The 19,902-nt window shown below is 35.3% G+C and overlaps 1 protein-coding gene across 4 annotated transcripts in view; it reads left to right on the top strand.

Annotated features, from left to right (window-relative positions):
- The window catches only part of LOC119641326, a 121,832-nt gene extending 110,685 nt beyond the window's left edge, over positions 1-11,147 (top strand). For all 4 annotated transcript variants that reach the window (XM_038039912.1, XM_038039913.1, XM_038039914.1 and 1 more), the window contains 4 exons: positions 384-1,791; positions 1,871-1,982; positions 2,050-3,297; positions 3,367-11,147. In XM_038039912.1, the coding sequence (XP_037895840.1) occupies positions 384-1,791; positions 1,871-1,982; positions 2,050-3,297; positions 3,367-9,159 (8,561 nt within the window). In that variant the 3' untranslated portion in view covers positions 9,160-11,147. The remainder of the gene's footprint in view (positions 1-383; positions 1,792-1,870; positions 1,983-2,049; positions 3,298-3,366) is intronic.
- Positions 11,148-19,902: the final 8,755 nt, after the last annotated feature.

Here is a 19,902-nt window from a genome sequence, read left to right as displayed (position 1 = left end):
TAGTTCTTCTTCATATCCATCAAATGGTATTTACCTTCAAGAAGCTATTTAGATAGTCTAATGAAAAAGTACCTCTAAGCCGAATTGCAGTTTTTCAATCCACGTTGCTGAATTACAAGAATACTCAGCAGATTGAATCTAGTTGTTCAATTCAATTTGCTGAATAACGAGACTAGTAATTCTTCTTCACATTCAGCAGATTGAGTTTCCAATCGAGAAATTATTTAGACAGCCTAATGTAAAAGCTCTTGCAAAGTGAGTTATAATTGCAGAATGCAGCATGCTAAGTTACATAAAGAGAAAACACTTTTATTCATATTCAGAAAGATGAATTTTCCCATTTTGTATTTGTTTAATACTCACCCAAGTTTTTTATATTGCAGATGATCCTGGTGGTGCGAAAAAACTGCAACAACAATCACAAACAAATCTTAGCAATATGGAAACGAGAACCACAGCAGCGGCAACAGTACCATTAACACCAGCATCAATAGCAACAACAACAGCAACGACTACTAAACATTACAATAAAACAAAGCTGCAAACAAATAATAATAATAATAATAATAATAATAATAATAATAATAATAATAGTAAATCAAGTACAACGACGGTAACATTAACCACAGTTCATAAAAAGTTTCAAAAGGAACACTTACAAGAAACATATCGCACAGAAGAAATTGAGAATACAAATGATATCAATAGCAGTACTGCAAATACAAAGCAACAGAAACTAACATCAAAACAAATTAAACCTGCGCCAACAATATCAACGATTGGAGCAACGAAATTAGAAACAAACGCAGCATTCACCGATCACGATGGTACAGCTGATTTTAGTAAAGAACCTAATAAGACATTGGCAAACATTAGGCAGAGCGATAACAATGACAACGTTAGAGTAGCTGACTCTGCCATCGTCAGCCCCAGTAAAAATAGTAACAATAATCATCATAAAGGTGTTGCGGAAACTGATAAAAATTGCAGCAAAGTCATTCGCAATTTTAGTGGCAATTGTAAGAACAACAACAGCAACAATGGTGATAATAGTTTAAGTAGCTTAAAACACAATGACTTAAGTATTAACGATAAATCTAAACTACAGCAACAGCAGAGCAAAAATAGTGATAACAGCAATACAATCGAAACATCAAAGCCTTATAATAGCGCAACCGTGGCAACGTTAACCGCAACTAGCTGGAATAATTCCAAATATTTGCACAAGAAATTTAAACGTTTAGCGAGCACAACGGAGGCCGATACATTGGTTGAAAATGATGCAGTGCCACGAAACGCTTCCATATCTTCGGCCAGTTCAGCGGTATCGTCAACGCCTGCATCATTCTCATTGGAATCAATGGCATCCCCAGCTAATCCTTCTCCCGCCTTAACCATAACCGAACCGTTAACAAATGGTTTCGTCAACAAATCAGAATGTCAGCCCAGTACTGAGCAGACAGCGAAGAGCAATACATCAGATAATACGCATCAACAACGCCAGCAGCAGCAAATATGTACGCCATTAATACAAGAACAACAACAACAAGATCAACAAGAGCAACAACAACAACAGACAGCTGAAGTTACTAACGAACCCAATACTACAGTGACACCAAGTATCAGCGCTAATAATATTGGACGCTATGTATGCTCTTATTGCAATATGAGCTGTACAAAACCTTCGGTGCTGCAAAAACATATTAGGGCTCATACGAACGAACGTCCGTTCCCTTGTGATACATGTGGTATTGCTTTTAAAACCAAGAGTAATTTATATAAGCATTGCAGGTAAGAGTACAACTTTGAAAAAATCTGCGATCCATCACAAACTAAGATTATCTTTCATAATAATGGGTTTGCGTATTAGATCTCAGTCTCATGCAGCTCGTCAGCGCGGCATTGAGGTGCCGCCAGACGCTGATGATGGCCTTTCCGATCAGGACGCCGATCCTGAGTTGAGTAATAGTAGCTCAGAAATGGTAAGTTGTCAAACTTGTTGAAGTATCGAATAACCATTTACATCTCTCACACACATTACGATTGCAGTTAAGTCATACCGATTCACCAAATTTAGATGAAAGTGGCAGCAATTTTTCAATTGGTGCGCATTTGATACAGCACACACCTACTGCCTCTACATCTGCGGCCTCAACATTAGTCGCATCATCACCTGTCTCCATGTCTACCGCTACAAAACAACCCCAGCAACTGCCATTGGGTTCACCTGCCGCTGGTAACCTGCCACCCACGTCAGTTTCTTTGGCATCTAGCCAAGGCGGTATCAACAGCGTTCACCAAAAACAAACTATTGATTATAAGCCGTACAAACCAAAATTTCACAATGCATCCTTGTATCAGACGTCTAAGCAAACGCTGACGTCTACACCGCCTAATGACAAAAAAGAAAATTGCCTTCTTAGCTCTAATCAGGAGCAAATGACACAGCAACACCAGCAGAAGCAAACATCACAGCAAATTGTGTTAGAACAGCAGGCGCAACAATTACAACTTGCCGCTAGCCATCATTCTCAAAAGCAAGCCCATCATCATCCTCATCATCAACATCAGCACCAGCATCCGACTCTTTCACCTAGCACTCAACTTAAATTAAATAATCATCTAAACAGCCATCAAATACCGCAACTGCAGCAACGGCAACAGCATCAGCACCAGCAGCCTCAAATATCAGCGCCGCATCATATTTTAGCTCCTCCGTCACATCAGGGCAGTCCCTTGCCAATACCTTTAGCAGCTGCAGCAGCGGCTTATTATTTAGGTCAAACATCTCCTACGACTGCCGCGATGCTGCATTCAACTACTCACTTACCTGGTCAACATTTTTACAATCCTGTTGCCGCTGCTGCAGTTGCTCATCAGCAGGCTTTGGCATCGTTACATATGATGACTCCGCAGCAGCAACAGCAGTTCCATCATCAAATACAGTTGCAGCAACAACAGCAAATACATCTCCATCAACAGCAACATCAACATTCCAACATGGCTAACGTAATGCCTATAACAAAACCTTTGACTTCTAACAATCAACCAGTCGTAAGCCAAAGTTCAAACTTGCGCACATTGCAACATGCAACAACCAGCTCGTCGGTTTTCGTTAGCACTTCACAAAATTCTGTTACATTAAGTCCGAGCAATATGAGTAACAAGATCAGTCCTTCTCCTGCGGGGCCACGTTCGCCAGCTTTGAATTCCAATGATTCAAACTCTTCAGCTTCCTTAAACAGCAATAATCTCTTACAGTCGTGTACAACACCTTCGACCATTGATGTCCATCTGGTAAGCTTCTCTTTGAAATAGACAATGTAGTCAATAGACTTGACTTATTAATTTTTTTCCTCTTTCAAGAATAAAGAAAAACTCCATGAGCATATCAATAAAATTATTTCGCAAAATGAAGCGATAGTCGAGAACAAGGAACTGCTGTTGCAAAAGAAATACCCAAAGACTTTGAATAGATCACGTAGCTTTAACAATAGCAATATTAGCAACAGTGTCGGTAATAACTTTAATTCTTCAAATGCCAATCCTGTCATGAACGATACCCGAACTCTAACTTCTGTTAATGTCCAGACTACCGAATCCAACACAAATGCTAAATTGGTACAAGTGATTGTGCAGAAACAGCAACAGCAGCAACAACTTCATCAGCAACAACAACTTCAACAACAACAGCAGAAGCAACAACAACAACAGCAACATCAGCACCAATGTCAACTCATGCCGCAGCATCAATATCAGCGAATTATTTTCAGCGAAAAGCCAACACTGGAAGAAGTTCCGTTACCATTAAATGGTACCGTCAAACATTTAAATACTTTAATTTCACCACACATTACATCGCAATTATCTCACGTGCCATCTAATGTGGTTGTTCATTTACAACCACAGTCGACACCACCTGCCCAAATGCAACCCCTTCAATATCGCTCGCTAGAATCTGGTTCACCTCACACAACAGCAACTTCTTTAAATAGTACTATTGTGAATGCGCCTCTAAATTTAACAAACAAAAGCAAAATAGTGGAAGAACGCAATACGTTGGATCTACAAATATCCCAAGGTCCTTTACCGTCTGCCCCGTTGCTAACAACTCCGCGTAAACGACACTCCTTAGAAATAGCGCAAAATTCCGCCGCAGCCACTGCGCAGCAGCAGATACCAGCACCAGCCATACATATCAGTGAAACTTCAAACTCCTCGACTGGGTCGTTGCCCACCCAACTGCAGTCCACTAGCAATTTAGGCAGACCGAATAACTCTATTATAAAATCCATTCTATTGAATGTTCGTGGTTTGGCACAGCCAACGGGTGAAGGAGAGGATGCTGTCTACGTTTGCCCATTATGTTCTTTACAATTTCGCACAGCTGAAGAGTTGCAATTACATAATTCTACTTACTGCCAGGGTAATTCGAGTAGTGCCCCAATTTCTCCGGTGGTTTCACCTTCCTATAAATACTTTCGGTCCAACTCGATATCATTAAACTTACCAGACTTAAAGATACTCTCCAAAAATCCACTTTCTCTAGCCAAACTAGCATGGTCTCAATTGAAGACAAAACCAAGTCATTTAGTATTGAGTAGATTAAGCGCTTCTCAGACTGGTAGCACAAAGAGCTCATCAACTGCTATCAGTTCGTCACCTGCAACCGTTCCCTGCTGTAATGCATTTACTCCAAGTATTTCGACGGTTGCACCCGTCATACCATCATCGTTATCTTCAACTTCAGCATTTAAGATGTCTACTGCACAGGATTCGTGTACTCGTTTAATTGACGCCCCTTTACCATCACCAGGACCTTTGCTAGGAAAAACTCCTTTGGTGGATTACACACCGAAAGAAAGTCGCAGTAAACCAGAAGAGTTAATAAAAATGTATGATGAACGTCTTAGTTTCCCAGCTATTACAAACGACTTAAATGCCACCACAAAACGTTTGAATAACAACATTAGTGGTGGCGATATACAACCTCTCAGCAGCAATACAGGGTTGCAAGAGTTTGGTAAAAAGGAGGAACGACTTAAACGGTATACTTTATCTTCCGGTGGGTGTATAACTCCTATATCAGAATGTAGTGATATTGATAAAAGCCAAAAGTTGATAAGAACGCCTTTATTGTCAGGTGGCAGTTTCCAGGAGATGTCGCCAAAACTTAAAGAAAAAGATAATAAACTGCCAATGTCCTTAGTACAGGTGGCACAATTGACACCGAAACTTTGTGGCTTAGGCTTAACTGCAGCTAACGCTCCGCAACATTTTCAGTTTCCTCCTATTAACCCAATAACAGCTTTTAATCCCTTAACATTACCGCTAACGGAAAAGACAATACCGTACGTACCTGGCATACCAGGCCCCAATAACCTAACTCCACAGTTGCCACCGCCAACGCCCACACATCATTTGCCGTTATCTGTGTCAACGCTTCCTCAAGGAAGCTTAACTCGCAATTGTAGTCCTAATCAAAAGCAACCGGCAAGTGCGACTGTAAATTCAGCGGGAACAGACCAAATTATATCAAAATCTTTGTCTCCATTTGGCGGCGTACAACAGGTCCCCAGCGAATTTAATCGAGTTCCCCCATCTGCTAACATGCGCAGCTTACGAAACTGGCCAAATTCATCCACAATAACAAATAATAAGGCTACAGCTGTTCCAGAAACTCCCAAAAAGACATTTAATTTTCTCCGCATGGCTGATAATTTAAGCCCAAGAAAAAATTCACCAACTGGCGCATGCACATCGAGAACTCAGCCGAACACTGTACCTGCGAGTATGGAGAAAGAAACGCGTTACTTTAATTTAGAAAACCTAAACAAAGATCAATTAATGATAACACAACCAGCAACTTCTTCAAATATTAATAATACTTCGATTATGATAGAAACTTTACCATCTTTACAAGTTGATATTACTACAACTACCAATGCCGTCATTAACAGCAATCAAATGCCAAACTTTGATACAGGCCAAACTGAATCCAAAAGTAAATCAAAATTTCTCAGGCCGACAAGTTTACCTTTGAAACCCGGCACTTTTACCCCAAAACGTCACCACGGCATAACACCCACAGCTAATACACTACCGTTAATATCACCAGAAACACCGAGACCCTCGAAATCATGTGTTCAATTGTATTTAAATGGTAATTCTTACACATATTTGGGTCTAAAATCGAGTACAAAAACTTTCTACTGTACCTTGAATTGTCCGCAACCCTCCTATGTACAAGACATGCACAAATTGTCCATGTACAGCGTGTGGCAAGTTTGCGCAGAAAACAATCCTCATCCGCTGGGTCTGAAACCGAAGAAGGCCATGTGTTTATATGATTCTCGACAACGGAGCAATAATTCGTATACAATGGCCGAATATGGCAAAATGTCGTATACTTTGGTATCGGCACAACAAATTGTAATGACACCATTTGTTGGAAATACCGATAAGTTTTATCATCATCAAATAAAACCACTGTTAACTTCTGTTCAAGAAGCGCGAATTAGTCCTAATTCAAATAATATCAAAGCCTTGGAATCGGTAAAAGGCGGAGCAAACATTTCAATACCCGCAGGACCTGCAGTATCGTCGTCATCTCTCTCCAATAACCATACATTAGAAGGCGGCTATGAATCTCATGAAAATTATACCTACATACGAGGAAGAGGGCGCGGTAAATACGTTTGCTCCGAATGCGGTATACGTTGTAAGAAACCTTCCATGTTAAAGAAGCACATACGTACCCACACTGATGTCCGTCCTTATACATGTAAGAATTGCAATTTTAGTTTTAAAACTAAAGGCAATTTAACCAAGCATGTGGGCTCGAAAACTCACTATAAAAAATGTATAGAATTGGGTTTAAATCCAGGTCCTCTGCCGCCAGAAGGGGAATTTTTAGAACAAGAAGTGGAATTTGATCAACAATCGTCTACTTCTGCGGGTGGACGTACTTCATCAATCGGAAATGGGGAGTCGGATTCGGAGGAGTCGACGGACAACGAAACTGAAAGTAGTGGGGAATCGGATCTAAGCAACAATGTTAACAATGCCAGCACCATCGTAACTTCTAATACGATTCCTGCTTTGGTAAATGCACCCCAATCTGTAAATGAAAATAAATCACGTTTGCAAGAACATGAAGCAGCCCGATGCTTGCTTTCGCTATCAATGACACCTCCCATTCCTTCATATTTACAAGCCAATGAGAATTCGGTTCTGACGATAACCACTGCTCCAACTACCACTAAAGCTGCTGCACCAACTGCGTTGCAACTCCCTCCGCCTACAACTAACACGAATGCCATCAGAAGGATAATATCATACACATCACCGAAACCGCCCTTTGACTATCATAAACAAGAGCAGTATTATTCGAACCCTGAAGAGTCCAAACCTAAACTTACTTCAAGCGATCATTTTGAAAGTGCCCCAATTGATTTAACAAAACCACGAAGCTTGTCTTCCAAAGCTATTGCGAGGATCACCGAAATAAACACTATTTCGTCTACTGTGGTAACGATAACCGATAACGTACAGTCTCAAGATCGAATTCGCGACGTAATTTTCGGTGGTCGAGATAATGAATCAGGCTTTTTGAAAACTTTAATATCGGTAAACTCAAAGGTGCTACGCACGCCAGACGCATTTGAAACTGTGCAGAAAATGAATGAGGATATCCTGATGAATGCCTACAGAAAAGAACAGATCTTACAATACCACAAAACTAAGCAAACCCAGCTAAGTCGCGGGTTCGGCGAAAAGCCTAAATCTATTACTACAAATAGTGCAACAAGCAGTTCCGTTGTCATTACTACAATTGCATCTCCACTAACAATGGCAATGACTATGGCGACCGTTGCTTCAACAATGAACAGCAATACAACAGTTGCGGTAGTAAAACCTATCCGACGTAATATGTCAGCATCGAAAACCGACGTGATTGAATCTAAAGATAACGATTCAAAAGAGACTACTGCAGTAAGTGAAGCGAACAAAGGCAATAAATTAAGTGATGACGGCGAAGAAAGTGAGTCTCCTTCTGATCAAGAACCACAAACGACGAAAAAGCGTAGGTTAAATATTGGGGAAGAAAAGCCCGCACACAATGCCAATCTGCCGGCCGCCATATTACAACCGGGGACCACTGATTTTGCTGGCGTGCTCTCTAACAACGGTTCTGCCGGTTGTACTGCCGGTAAAAACCAACAACAACCCATTCGGACGATAATAGTAGGAGAAGATGGATTTACTAATAACAATGAAATCCAACCTGTTTATCCCAGAGTAGCGAATATTTCCAACGCCGATGGCCGTCCCGTGTGTCCACAGTGCTCTAAGCCATTTCAGAAACAATCACAATTAAAGTTGCATATGTGTATTCACTATATGGAACGTAAATTTAAATGTGAATCATGCGGCGTTGCTTTTCGAACGCAAGGCCATCTACAGAAACATGAACGCTCTGATGCCCATAAAAATAAAGTCATTATGACCTCTAGCTTCGGGGTACCGACCACTTCAAACCCACGTCCGTTCGAATGTACAGATTGTAAAATAGCCTTTCGTATACATGGTCATTTAGCCAAACATTTGCGGTCTAAAACACATGTGCAAAAATTGGAATGCCTACAGAAATTACCATTTGGTACGTATGTAGAAATTGAAAGAGCTGGCATTAGCTTGACAGAAATCGACACCAGCGATTGCGAAAACTCACTAATATCCTTAAAACTGTTAGCTCAGAAGTTGATCGAAAAAGATCCTTCCTCCAAGCTTGGGAGTTATACAACACCTTCGGGTGTGCAGGATAATTCGAATACCGGGATGGTGTCACAGGACAGTGCCTCAGAAGACGGTTTTAGTGCTGCCGCTTCTGCGGCTTCTGCAGCCATTGCCTCTTTAGATAATGATAGTGCAGCCAATACGCCTCGTCGTGCGAATTCCACTTCTGAAGATGAGGCCATAGCAGCAAATTTGAATAACAATCTCAAACGAAGATTACCAGGCAGCTTTAGTAACGGTGAAGAAAGCGATCGCGAACAACACTTGGAATTAAATGAGAAGAGAACACGCTTGGATATAATGCCTATTATGGCATCTAATTCACCAAAATCTACTACCGGTAGCAGTCCGCATAACTGACCCCACGCTTTTGAGGTTCGCGACAGATGAATAAACGGTATGCTGTCTTGGCATGAGAGTTTAACTCGACAAGACAGCCTTACTGCTACTGTCACTGGTGCTTGTGCTAAATTGAAACAATATGTGCCAAATGCCCATGTCTACCAATATGTTCCCGTCATACAGGAAATTGCTAAATCCCAATCGCAACAATCGCAACATTTACCCCCACCGCTTAACAAACCATATTATTTACCATAATAGAAAAAAAACTTGAGGCGGTTCTCTCTACTAAAACTTGTTAAAATAGAGATAAAATTGAAAGGAAAAAAGGAAAGACTTAAACTATACTTTCTAAACCGACTCAGGACCAAACTTTAAAAAAGGGAATTATGAAATCATATCCTTAAGAAAAACTACATATCGTGTTTTATAATTCTTTCGATTTACAATACAAATCTTCACATATATATATATATACATACGTTTTTTGTTTTTTACACAAAAAAGGCCTTTTTTGGAAAAGAAATCTATTTACGAAAGAGTAAGGCTAAAAGCTAAAAGCCAAAAGTTAACTCAAAAGTTGTGTTTGAACAATGCAAAGTGAAACACAAACAAATTTAACAAGTTTTAGTAGAATTCGCTTTATTTCTCTAACACAAATAGAAAAAACGAAATAAATACTATCGGCCGGCTAAAGTCGACCGTTATCGCAACTCCACACCACTAGAATATATTTCGTTGGGCTTCAAATAAGTAAACTTTCATAAACATGTTTTCATTTAATTTACTATAACAATTTATTACAATATTAACTACCAATGAAATCGATCTTGTAATTAGTGTGCACTTATTGTATACCGTCAGAGCTTCGATAATGGAAAGAAAATTCTTCTTTCTTTCAATTATGCGGAGGATTTCGATTAAGCAGACCACCATAGCATATGAGACTTTCTGTCTAATCCCTATAATGCATTTAGATTTTGAATAATATGGAACATTCTAAATTTTGCTTATTAAAGCTTAGTTAAACACACTAATTATTCTCGAAACAGCTTTCTGCAAGTTTCCAACTTTTAATTCCGCGCCATACATTACCAAGGCGGGATTTTTAATAGAAATATTTACATTTTAAAGTTAGACAGTGAGTCACTTTAAAATTTTGAAGGCTTAATATAACAGAAATGAAAAATGACTGGTTTTCTTTAAATAGGGTGTGGATCCACAAAAGCATTTCTGCTTATTTTAGAACTTAAATTTTGCTAAAATAAAAAGAGGCGGGATATTGCAGGGATAATTGAAAATAACTGGGCATAAATAGCAGCAAAGATTCCGATATTAGACATATTTTATGAAAGGTGTACATATCCAGGCGTGACAGTCATTTCATAGAGAAAACTACCATCTGCACATTTATATTAAAAATGTATACGTGTGTGAAAAAACGAGAAAAAACGAAGACACGTCAGCAAATAAAATCTTAATATTCCTCACTTAATGTAGTCACTGATATTCTCTTTGGTGCTATATAGTCACATCGCACGCTACACAGCCATAGTCGGCAAAGGCACATAGCACTTACCGACAGGATACACTCACTCTCCACAGGCTGCGGCCTCTCTTTCTCTTTCCTGACTTCTTTCTGACCATCACATTTAAAAAAAGTAACCAATTGCCTTTTTTCTCTTGACAGTAAACAGTTTGTTGTGTACATAGTTAGCGAGATAATTATTACATTTCAAGCGGTTTACGTATGTAAAGTAGTTATTTATTTATGTTTATTTTGCAAGCCATTCTTGGAAGTCTAGTTACTTCTACGCCGACTATTATTTTTTCCAATTTAAAAAAAGTGGTGTAGGGTGAATACAAATATTTTAAAAAATCATCATTTAAGAAGAGAAAAAAATAAGAAGTATAGAAATACAATGTATTTGATACACATATATATATCATCCAATAGCAAACTGTTATATGTAAAAAAAAATATCACTTATAAATAAAAACATAAAAACAAAAAAAAAAAAATAACGGAAAAGAAAAAATTAAAGATTTTATTAAAAAAACAAAACTAAAAAAATTATGTTACATCAAAGAAAAAAAAAATAGTAATAATAACAAAACAAACAGCTGTGGTACTAAAAAATTTTTTTTTTTTTAATAACAACATGTAAAGAGATAACAAAAAAAAAAAGGTTAACTAACTTAATTAAAAAAATGTAAAAGCCAATTTAATGTATTTTATAACGTATTGTGTTGGTTAGTTAGTGTTAAGGAAACAAAGCTTTATTATTATTCTGTTTTTAACTGAAATCAAATCATCAGCTTTAAGCTGTATACATACATTTATATATATATATATATATATGTATATATATATACGTATCCATGTGTACATATTTCTGAGTATGTATGTATCAATATGCAATCGTATGATTATGTATATGTTGTATGTATGTTTATATATTTATATATATATATATATATATATATATGCTCTTATTAGTTTTCAATCGTAGTTCTTCCTGATTTCTAAAATTTTATTTTGGTTATTAATTTAATAATAATTTCTCTTGTTCAGTAAATATCCGTTTAGTTTTATTCAAACCCAAAAATCCTTGGAAACTTCATTATGAATAAATAAAACAATCTATGTGTGCGTGTGTATGTGTATATAATTAATTTTATTTTATTTTTATAAGATGTAAATTTCAATATAAGGAAAAATTATTTAAAAAATGTACAAATCATTAAAAAAAAATATATTAAAACTTTAATTTCTTAAGTATATCTATTATTATTAATATTATTTTAATATTAATAAATAAATGTAGAAATTAATTAATTATTTTTGATTTAGAATTCTTTGAAATAAAATAAACATCTATTTGTGTGTAAATTTAAATAATTGATGTATTTTTTTTAATGATAATGTATATTTATCTATACAAATGCGAGAGAAGACAAAGAAAAAAAAAAAAAAAACGAAAAGAAAGCTTCACTTATTTGTAAATTTTTAATAATTACATTATTTGTAATTTTATGTGCAAAATAATGGAAAAGAAACAAAGTCTGAGAAAAAAAAAACGCGTTTAAAATAACAAACACTAAATAAACAAAAACAGAATAATTTCTTTAAAAAAAAAAATGCTCATTTTTATCCTAACATTAGCGGGGTCACCTAAATACCGACAAAACACTTTACGCAGTTAGGCAGCGTAGTGGCCTAAATCTATATTTGTTTTGATTTTTATTTTATTGATGTTTTTATGGCACGTGTTTCATCCTGCTGTATGAAATTTTTTACTAAAAATACAGATTGATATGTGAATGGATGCATATTCATTTAATTTATTAATGAAATTCGAAAAACTATAATTTTGCAATTTTTCTTATAAAAATTATCGGAGTGTCGCAGCATAAATATTGTAACGTGATTCACTACTTCTTTCCCAATTTATGAAACATATTAAGTCCTTCCCCAAATCCTTCATTAGGCGCACGTCTTCCTCCGTGATTCAATTTTTCCCTGCTTATGCAAATTTATTATTGTTGTTTGAAAATTACTTATAATAAACATGTATAGAAATAAAAGCTAGAAAAAATTCCAATCATTCCTTTTACTATGTAAGCAAAATTCACAACTTGTGCAACGTGGTAATAAAGTTCTGCACATACTTCTGAAAACAGAAATGAGCACAAAGACAGCATCCCATCATATTAATAATCAAATTAATCTACCTTCATAGGGTAGAAAGAGTCTAGTATTAAAAGTATTCTAATGTTTTTTAGTTTTTAAGCAATCGAAAACGAAATTTCTTGATATAACATGCATAAGCAAATGCAAACTTTCAAAGGCGCGCATTATCGAAAATGGTTCGGATAGGACCATTCCTTCGACCTCGTCCTTCATAACGCCTTATTTTGAAAATTCATCATATGAAAAACTGCAAGATTTTGATCTGAATCAATGAAAGTTACAGGGAAAATCTATAATTTTTATGCTTGATTAATTTAGTCTTTATTCAGGATTCATCTCAATCTATTTTGTTTGAAATATATTTTCTTTTGTCCAAACGTTTTTTTGCTTTTCATTTTCGTATCATGTGAAAGCATCTGGTGTTTTAGAACATAATTTGTGAAAAGAAGCACGATGTAGAACGTTGCATGAAGTGCGTTCATTTTGCTGTGTTCATTTATTTATATCTTTCATTTATTTTATAATTTGAAACGTATAGTAAGGAAACATTGTTTTTTTTTTTAATTTTTGACAACTTTACGATTGTGTTGTCTTTTAACAACTGCCAATTCGAGAAGATTTTCAAAAACCGTTTGATTAATTGTGATTTTTATCCACCTCAATTTAGGAGCATCTGAGAGTAATTTTTGTATTCGTCTTCTTCAATAGTTGTAAACGATGTGTATTTAAACAAAAGCTGCGAAAGTTTTAATGAAAATAAACAAAAACTTAGAAAAATTCTCGCCGCAACATTTAATTATATTGATAACATTGATAACATCTTTATGGAGTAAACATATAGATTCTCAATAATTCCAAAGATGTGAGAAAAAGAGTCCAATTTGTTTACAATTTTTAATATTGTTCAAGTATTTGTATAAAAATTGCCTACATCTGAGAGCAAGCGTGCAAAAAGTTACTCTGTTTTGTTTAGAATTGAGAAAAATTCAAAGGGTTGGTCTGTATTTGTTTACAAATGAGAATAATTGAAAGTCAGTCTCTATTTGTAAACAACCGCCTGGTTAATTGAAAAAACGACTAAGAAATACTTCACCTTCCAAGCAAAAGTAATATTTGGAGGACTCCGTATTCGTCGAGATTTTGTAGACCGGGCGATTAGGATCCTGATAAAAGTGAGAACATTCCAAACACTGTACTTGGCTCTTTTGTGTTTCATTTCGAATTGCATCTATAAGGTTAGAACATGTTAGAATCTTCATAGCAACGTAGGATGTTCACAGTAATAAGAGAACTACGTTCACTACATACACGTAAGTAAATCGAACTTTTTTTGGATTTTATTATTTTTTTTTTTTAAATGTTGAGCTTAAACATACTAAGCCTCTAAGAAATTTGCCTCATATATTTAGATTATAAACTCGGCTTTTACATACAGACATGTTGAGTGCATTAGGAGCTGGTAAAGGTGTATGTAATGATGTAAAATTAAAAAAAGTTGCAAGCTTTGGCTGAACTAAGTTTATTTTAAAGATGAATTTACGAAAAAAAATTAATTAAATCCCTGGTACTGAGAAATAATTGCGTAATAATCCCTTGCAAGCAATTTCAAATTAAATCTCTCAAGCTGTGAGCTGTAAACAACCGATTTCTCCTACTTAAGAGAATTTTTACCTGGATTTCTCACACTTTTCTCGCAGGTATGAGTTGTCTCTTTTTATGGTTTTTTTTTGCTTTCTTTGCTCTGTACTCATTTACATTGCATTCAAACCATGAAATGGAGAAGAAGAAGAAAAACAAAATTAATAATGCATTTATAGTTTTGTGCTAAAAGTTTCATAAAGTGTTAGCAATGATAATAATATAGTAATAATAATAATAATAATTTTACAAGTTAGCCTAAAAGTAGACCGCCATAATTTTTTTTTTTATCAAATTAAAACAGCTAAATTTTCTGCTATTTACAGAGCGAACGTAATACTCTATGCTAACTTACAGAGCCGTCGTCAAAAGTCCCCAATTTGTTCCAAATTCTCTGCTAATCAATAAAAAACATCTGTTGAAATTCTATACAAACAAACAATTTGGCAAGTTAACAACAAAAACAACAGTAGTAGTGAATAACGTGAATAAAGCATATAAATAAAGTGAAAATAAATAAACCGTTTATTTTGTTAACCTCATTACCTCGGATGAAGCCATAGTATAGAAGCACTTGTCCTTATTGGGATTTAACGAGAAACGTAACCACCAGATTTTCCGTATTCTAATCAAAAATTCTGTCAGATTGTTTTCAGAGCAGATTAGCGCTTTTTTGGAACTTGAAAACAATCAGAAATGATGCTTAGCTCCGGCAATTCAACGCAAAATATTTTCGCAGCGCAGGACGTCTCGCGTACAACGGACTGTTTGCTATCGCTGTTAGTTGCAGCTTAGCGCAGAGGGCAGTGGCATGAATTGTGCATAAAACTCCTAACTGCCTTTAATGTTAATTTGATAAATTAAGATCATCGCTGCTGATCATTGTTTACTTTTACTCTCCACCTGCGTTCAACTTTCAAGCAAGAGCATTTTAGTTACGGGTTTTAAAACTATCTATAATAATAGGTGCGCATTTTCAAATCTCTGCTTAATCAATGAAACCACTGCACCAGAAATGTCTAGTTCCCGAGCCACAAAACAATCAATAAATTCAAACCAGTTTTCACATAAAGCCCTAACATATTTTCATATGTTATAAGCCTGTGAACGTTGTAAAAAACGCTACTTGATTCAAACTTTTTCAAGAGACATGCAGTTCTTAATATTTAGAAGGGATAAGCAGTAGAAGAGTAAGTAGAAGAGTTTTTTATTTTTATATTAGAGTAATTGCTCAGGCCACATCCCCTACACATGCGAGCGTTATGATCAGCAGGGCTTGTATGAAGAAGGAGGACAATAAGGGAAGTAGTAATTATTCGGAACATTCGAACATTCGCAAGTACGGTGGAAGATCGACGAGTCTGGCAGTCTCTTGTGCGTTATGCAGGCAACCCCAAAGCGTGTGGATAAGTCCTCTAAGTCGTCTCGTAAAGGGTACTGATTGATGGGCGAATCTCTTTAACCACCTTAGTAAACTTTCACTGGATGTGCCACGTTACGCTGAAGCCCAAAGGTTGTGCAGATATTTAACGAAGTGTCGTCCCACCCACTTGTTGTGGGCCCGCACATGAAATATATGCCTTTATAAAGAAACAAGATATAATTTTTGTGTTCTCTAATAAAAATAAGAATTGTGTTAGACAATGTGGTGTAGGGTAGTAGTGCTCGGTTTTCGCCGACTATAGTGTTTTTACTTGTTGTTGAAGGTATTTGCATGCATGCGCTACGTTAAGACTAATTTTGTATTTTATTATCATATACAAACATTGTTCACTAAATGAGAAGGATGTGAAGGGAAATTATAATTTTTTTTATTCTGTGGTGCATTAATCGAAATATTTTGTTCACGTCAGTTCTGACTAATTTATTTCCAGCTTTATTCAAGGATCTATTTTTTTTTTTTTTTTTTTGGTATGTTGAACAGAGATGGACTAAGCCAAGGATCTATTTAAAGCTTATGCGATTACCATCTAGTTACCTTTAGATGTATAAAATTTGTCAATACCCAAATAGTAATAATGAACAGCTAACATGGCTTCTGGTACTATCTATAAATGACGACATAATGTTGTTAAACCAAGTCCTTAACAAAATATTGGTTCTTCTTTTGCTTAAAATTTTTCTTTAGCTTATAATTCCTTTTTTGTTTATTCTGACGTTTGGATTTTTGTGCAATTGTATTTATTTGGTTGTTTGTGTATGCTTTGCTGTTTATCTCTTCCTCTGTTTCTTTCTCTCATTAAACATTTATTATTTTGGTTGCACGCTATACTTTTTTGGTTGCGCAAATTCAAAATTCCATTTTATCATTTATCATCTTGCAAGGGGATTGCTTAGAAGCTTCCTTGCTGCAGTTTTTCAGCACTGCACATTCTTCGCAACGAAAATTCAAAGCAATTTTTACACTTTTCACTAACAAAATTTCATTATTTTCGCATGAAACACAAAAAATTTATTCACGACAGACGCCTACTTTATCAAATGATGCTAAAGTAAGACAGTGTTGCTAACTAAACTATTACTATTAACTGAATTAGCATTTTTTTCCAAATTGATTAATTAATTTTAAAATAATTTTACAATATCTTCACAATGAGGAAAACATAACATCCCCTAATTTTAATTCTTTTTTTATTTTATTCTTGATACTTTGTCTGTTGCTTGGAATGTAAAAATCGGTGCATATTCGATATTCTTCGTTCGAACCCTAATAAATTTGGCGCTTAGATGTATTGTATATGCCGAATGTCATTAGCATTTGTTGCATCTGTAGTTGTAAACAAATTTCGGCTCGTACGAGATTAATTAAATGAGCGCGCCAGTTACTCTCATACGAGATGAATTTGTTATCATCTGCAATTATCTCATCCCAAATTATTCTCGATTTATAGGCAACAATTTAGTCGCAAGCCGAATTATTCTCTATTCATACGTAGCAATTTAGTCGCAAGCACAATTATTTTCTATTTATACGCATATAATCAGCTGTAATTTGAAGAACATTTTCGGATTAAAATTATAAAATTGCATTTGGAAAGATGGCAAAATTGAAACGATATCAATAGAAATAAAAACTAGTAGAAATTCCCCTAAAAACTCGGGAAGAAAATGTTTCGTAGCGGAGTTGGTTTGGTGGTACTCGGAATAAACCAAAAAGCCGTTTATCGTTGGAACATCTAACATATTTATATAGTATTTTAGAAAAAAATACAACTGTATCCGAGAGTAATCGTTAAGAAGTATAGCGGAAATTTTAATATGGGGTGATCAACATGACAGTTCGGTTTTCGAGAAAGCAGCGCTTAATATTTCACTCTTTATAATTATGTATTAATTATTTTCCTTTTTCTAGCTTTTTCCTAGAGAAAAATATGTTCTCTTTTTTTATGTGATAGAGTGTTGTGCAGATAGTCGAGTGCCACGTATTTTCGTGATAGATAAGATGGGTCGCTGTTGCGATGCCTTTCGCTTTGCCGCCGAATTTGCTAAATGCACTGCGATCGAAACTCCGCCACGCGTAGGTTTCGCAAATAATCATGTGTTAGGATTAGATTTGAAACTCTCTCCCAAAAATTAAATTGTAATTACGTGATTCGTTCAGGTTCCCAAACTAAATTCGGAAAAAGGTGCAATTTAGAGATTAATCTGTTGATTTGCATATTTGTTTCCAAAAACAAGTCCAAACTTCTCGCAATTTAAACAATTGAGAGAGAAATGTTAAATTTTGTACAAATGTTTGTAAGCTATATCCGGAGATCAATAAAAATGGACAACATATCAAACTAGGCTCAAGGAAAATCGTTTTATTTTAACAAAAAGGTAAATTTCTAGAAAAGATTTTTTTAAATATAAACTTTTTCTTATAAATAGAATACAACTTGTGCACATTAGTATTTTACTTTTTTTTTCTGTTTCGAAATTTTTATTTAAAATTAACTTTTCCTAACTTTTTCGATGAATCGTACACGCTTCAATAATCTACGACCTATTCAGATTTTTCATTAAAATTCTCGTTTGCGGTTCTTCTTATTTAAGTTTTGGTAAGCGATTATTCAAATATCAATAAGACATATGATCATTCGAGTGTACGAAGAAAATATGTAGACTCAGCCGCTCAATAAAGAAGTTAGTCTTTCGGAAAATCACTGCAAAATGTATGCGTTCGTCTCATTGTAATGTCGAGAGTTTTCAAAATATCTTTACAAATTTTTTATGCTTCACAAAATCTAGAACATTGAATTGATTATCATTTTATTATCCGTGCTAGCTGCACGATTAAAAACTTTATACACCCGAATATTAAGAACTGTAGTGTGATCGCATACCGTCGTATGCATCCACTTTAAAGTGCGACAAGAGTAAAAAAAAGTAAAACAAAAATTTTGTCGCACTTCAACTGGCTGGGTATTGCATTTCGTAATGCAATACGATGCCAGGCGCCCTAATCAAAACAATTACTATCTGTTTACGTTAGAATAATTTAGTGTATTAATTTGTGTATAAATAGCCAGGTAAGAATTGAATAAAATTAATTGCTATCAAACAATTCAATCAAGCGTTTAACTCGCTGAAAATACAAGGCGTTAAATCCGCCCAAGTTCAAAGTTTTCTTTCTTAATTTTTCATGAATCTTAAATATCTTTTCTTAACAACATTTATAAATTCGTTACGCTTAGCAATGTTTTTTTATATTAATTATCGAAGCAGTAAATATATTAATTTCCTTTCTGCGACAATCTTACGCTGGTCACACCCAATCTTTTGTGGGAAGAAAGGATCGATATTTAGATTATATCTTACACATACACGTTAAATAAATTTAACCAGAGAATAAATTCTTTTCTTAAAAGCGCACTTGAGATTTGAAGCCACTCAGGCGGATAACTTGTAAAATTAAATAAGTTTAGTTCGCGTATTTTCTAAAACACTATATATACATCTAGAGGAGATGATAGAAGAGCAAAAGCGACCAAGTCAAGAAAGAAGAATCGGAAACAATCAGGAAACCATTAAAAAGAATAACAATTTCTTCTATATATATATATATATATATATATATTTATACATATTAATAAAGCTATTTTAAATGTATAAATAAAGCTATTATATAAATAAAGTTATTTATTTCATTTCAAAAAAGAAAAAAAAAATAAAGTTAAGTTACAGATAATTGCGGCAAATCTTGACCAAGGTACGCATCATTACCGACGCAGTATTCTATGATCGCGCGCCAACGAGGATCCAGTTCAGGGTTGCCGTATATCACAAGCAGACAACGAGGCCGAGAAATTGCGGGTTTGGTTGATCTTTCGTTTCGTATGAATCCTAATCCATGGTGCATATCGTCACGTATATGCTCCTTGCTTGATCTCACTCCTGAGATTAATATTATATCGCGTTCCTAAAAACAACCAAGTGAAATCAACATT

Source organism: Glossina fuscipes, unplaced genomic scaffold (assembly GCF_014805625.2).
Source record: "Glossina fuscipes isolate IAEA_lab_2018 unplaced genomic scaffold, Yale_Gfus_2 147, whole genome shotgun sequence".
Classification (NCBI taxonomy): Eukaryota; Metazoa; Arthropoda; class Insecta; order Diptera; family Glossinidae; genus Glossina; species Glossina fuscipes.
Note: the sequence above shows the minus strand (reverse complement) of the source record. Positions and strands in the feature narration are given on the sequence as shown.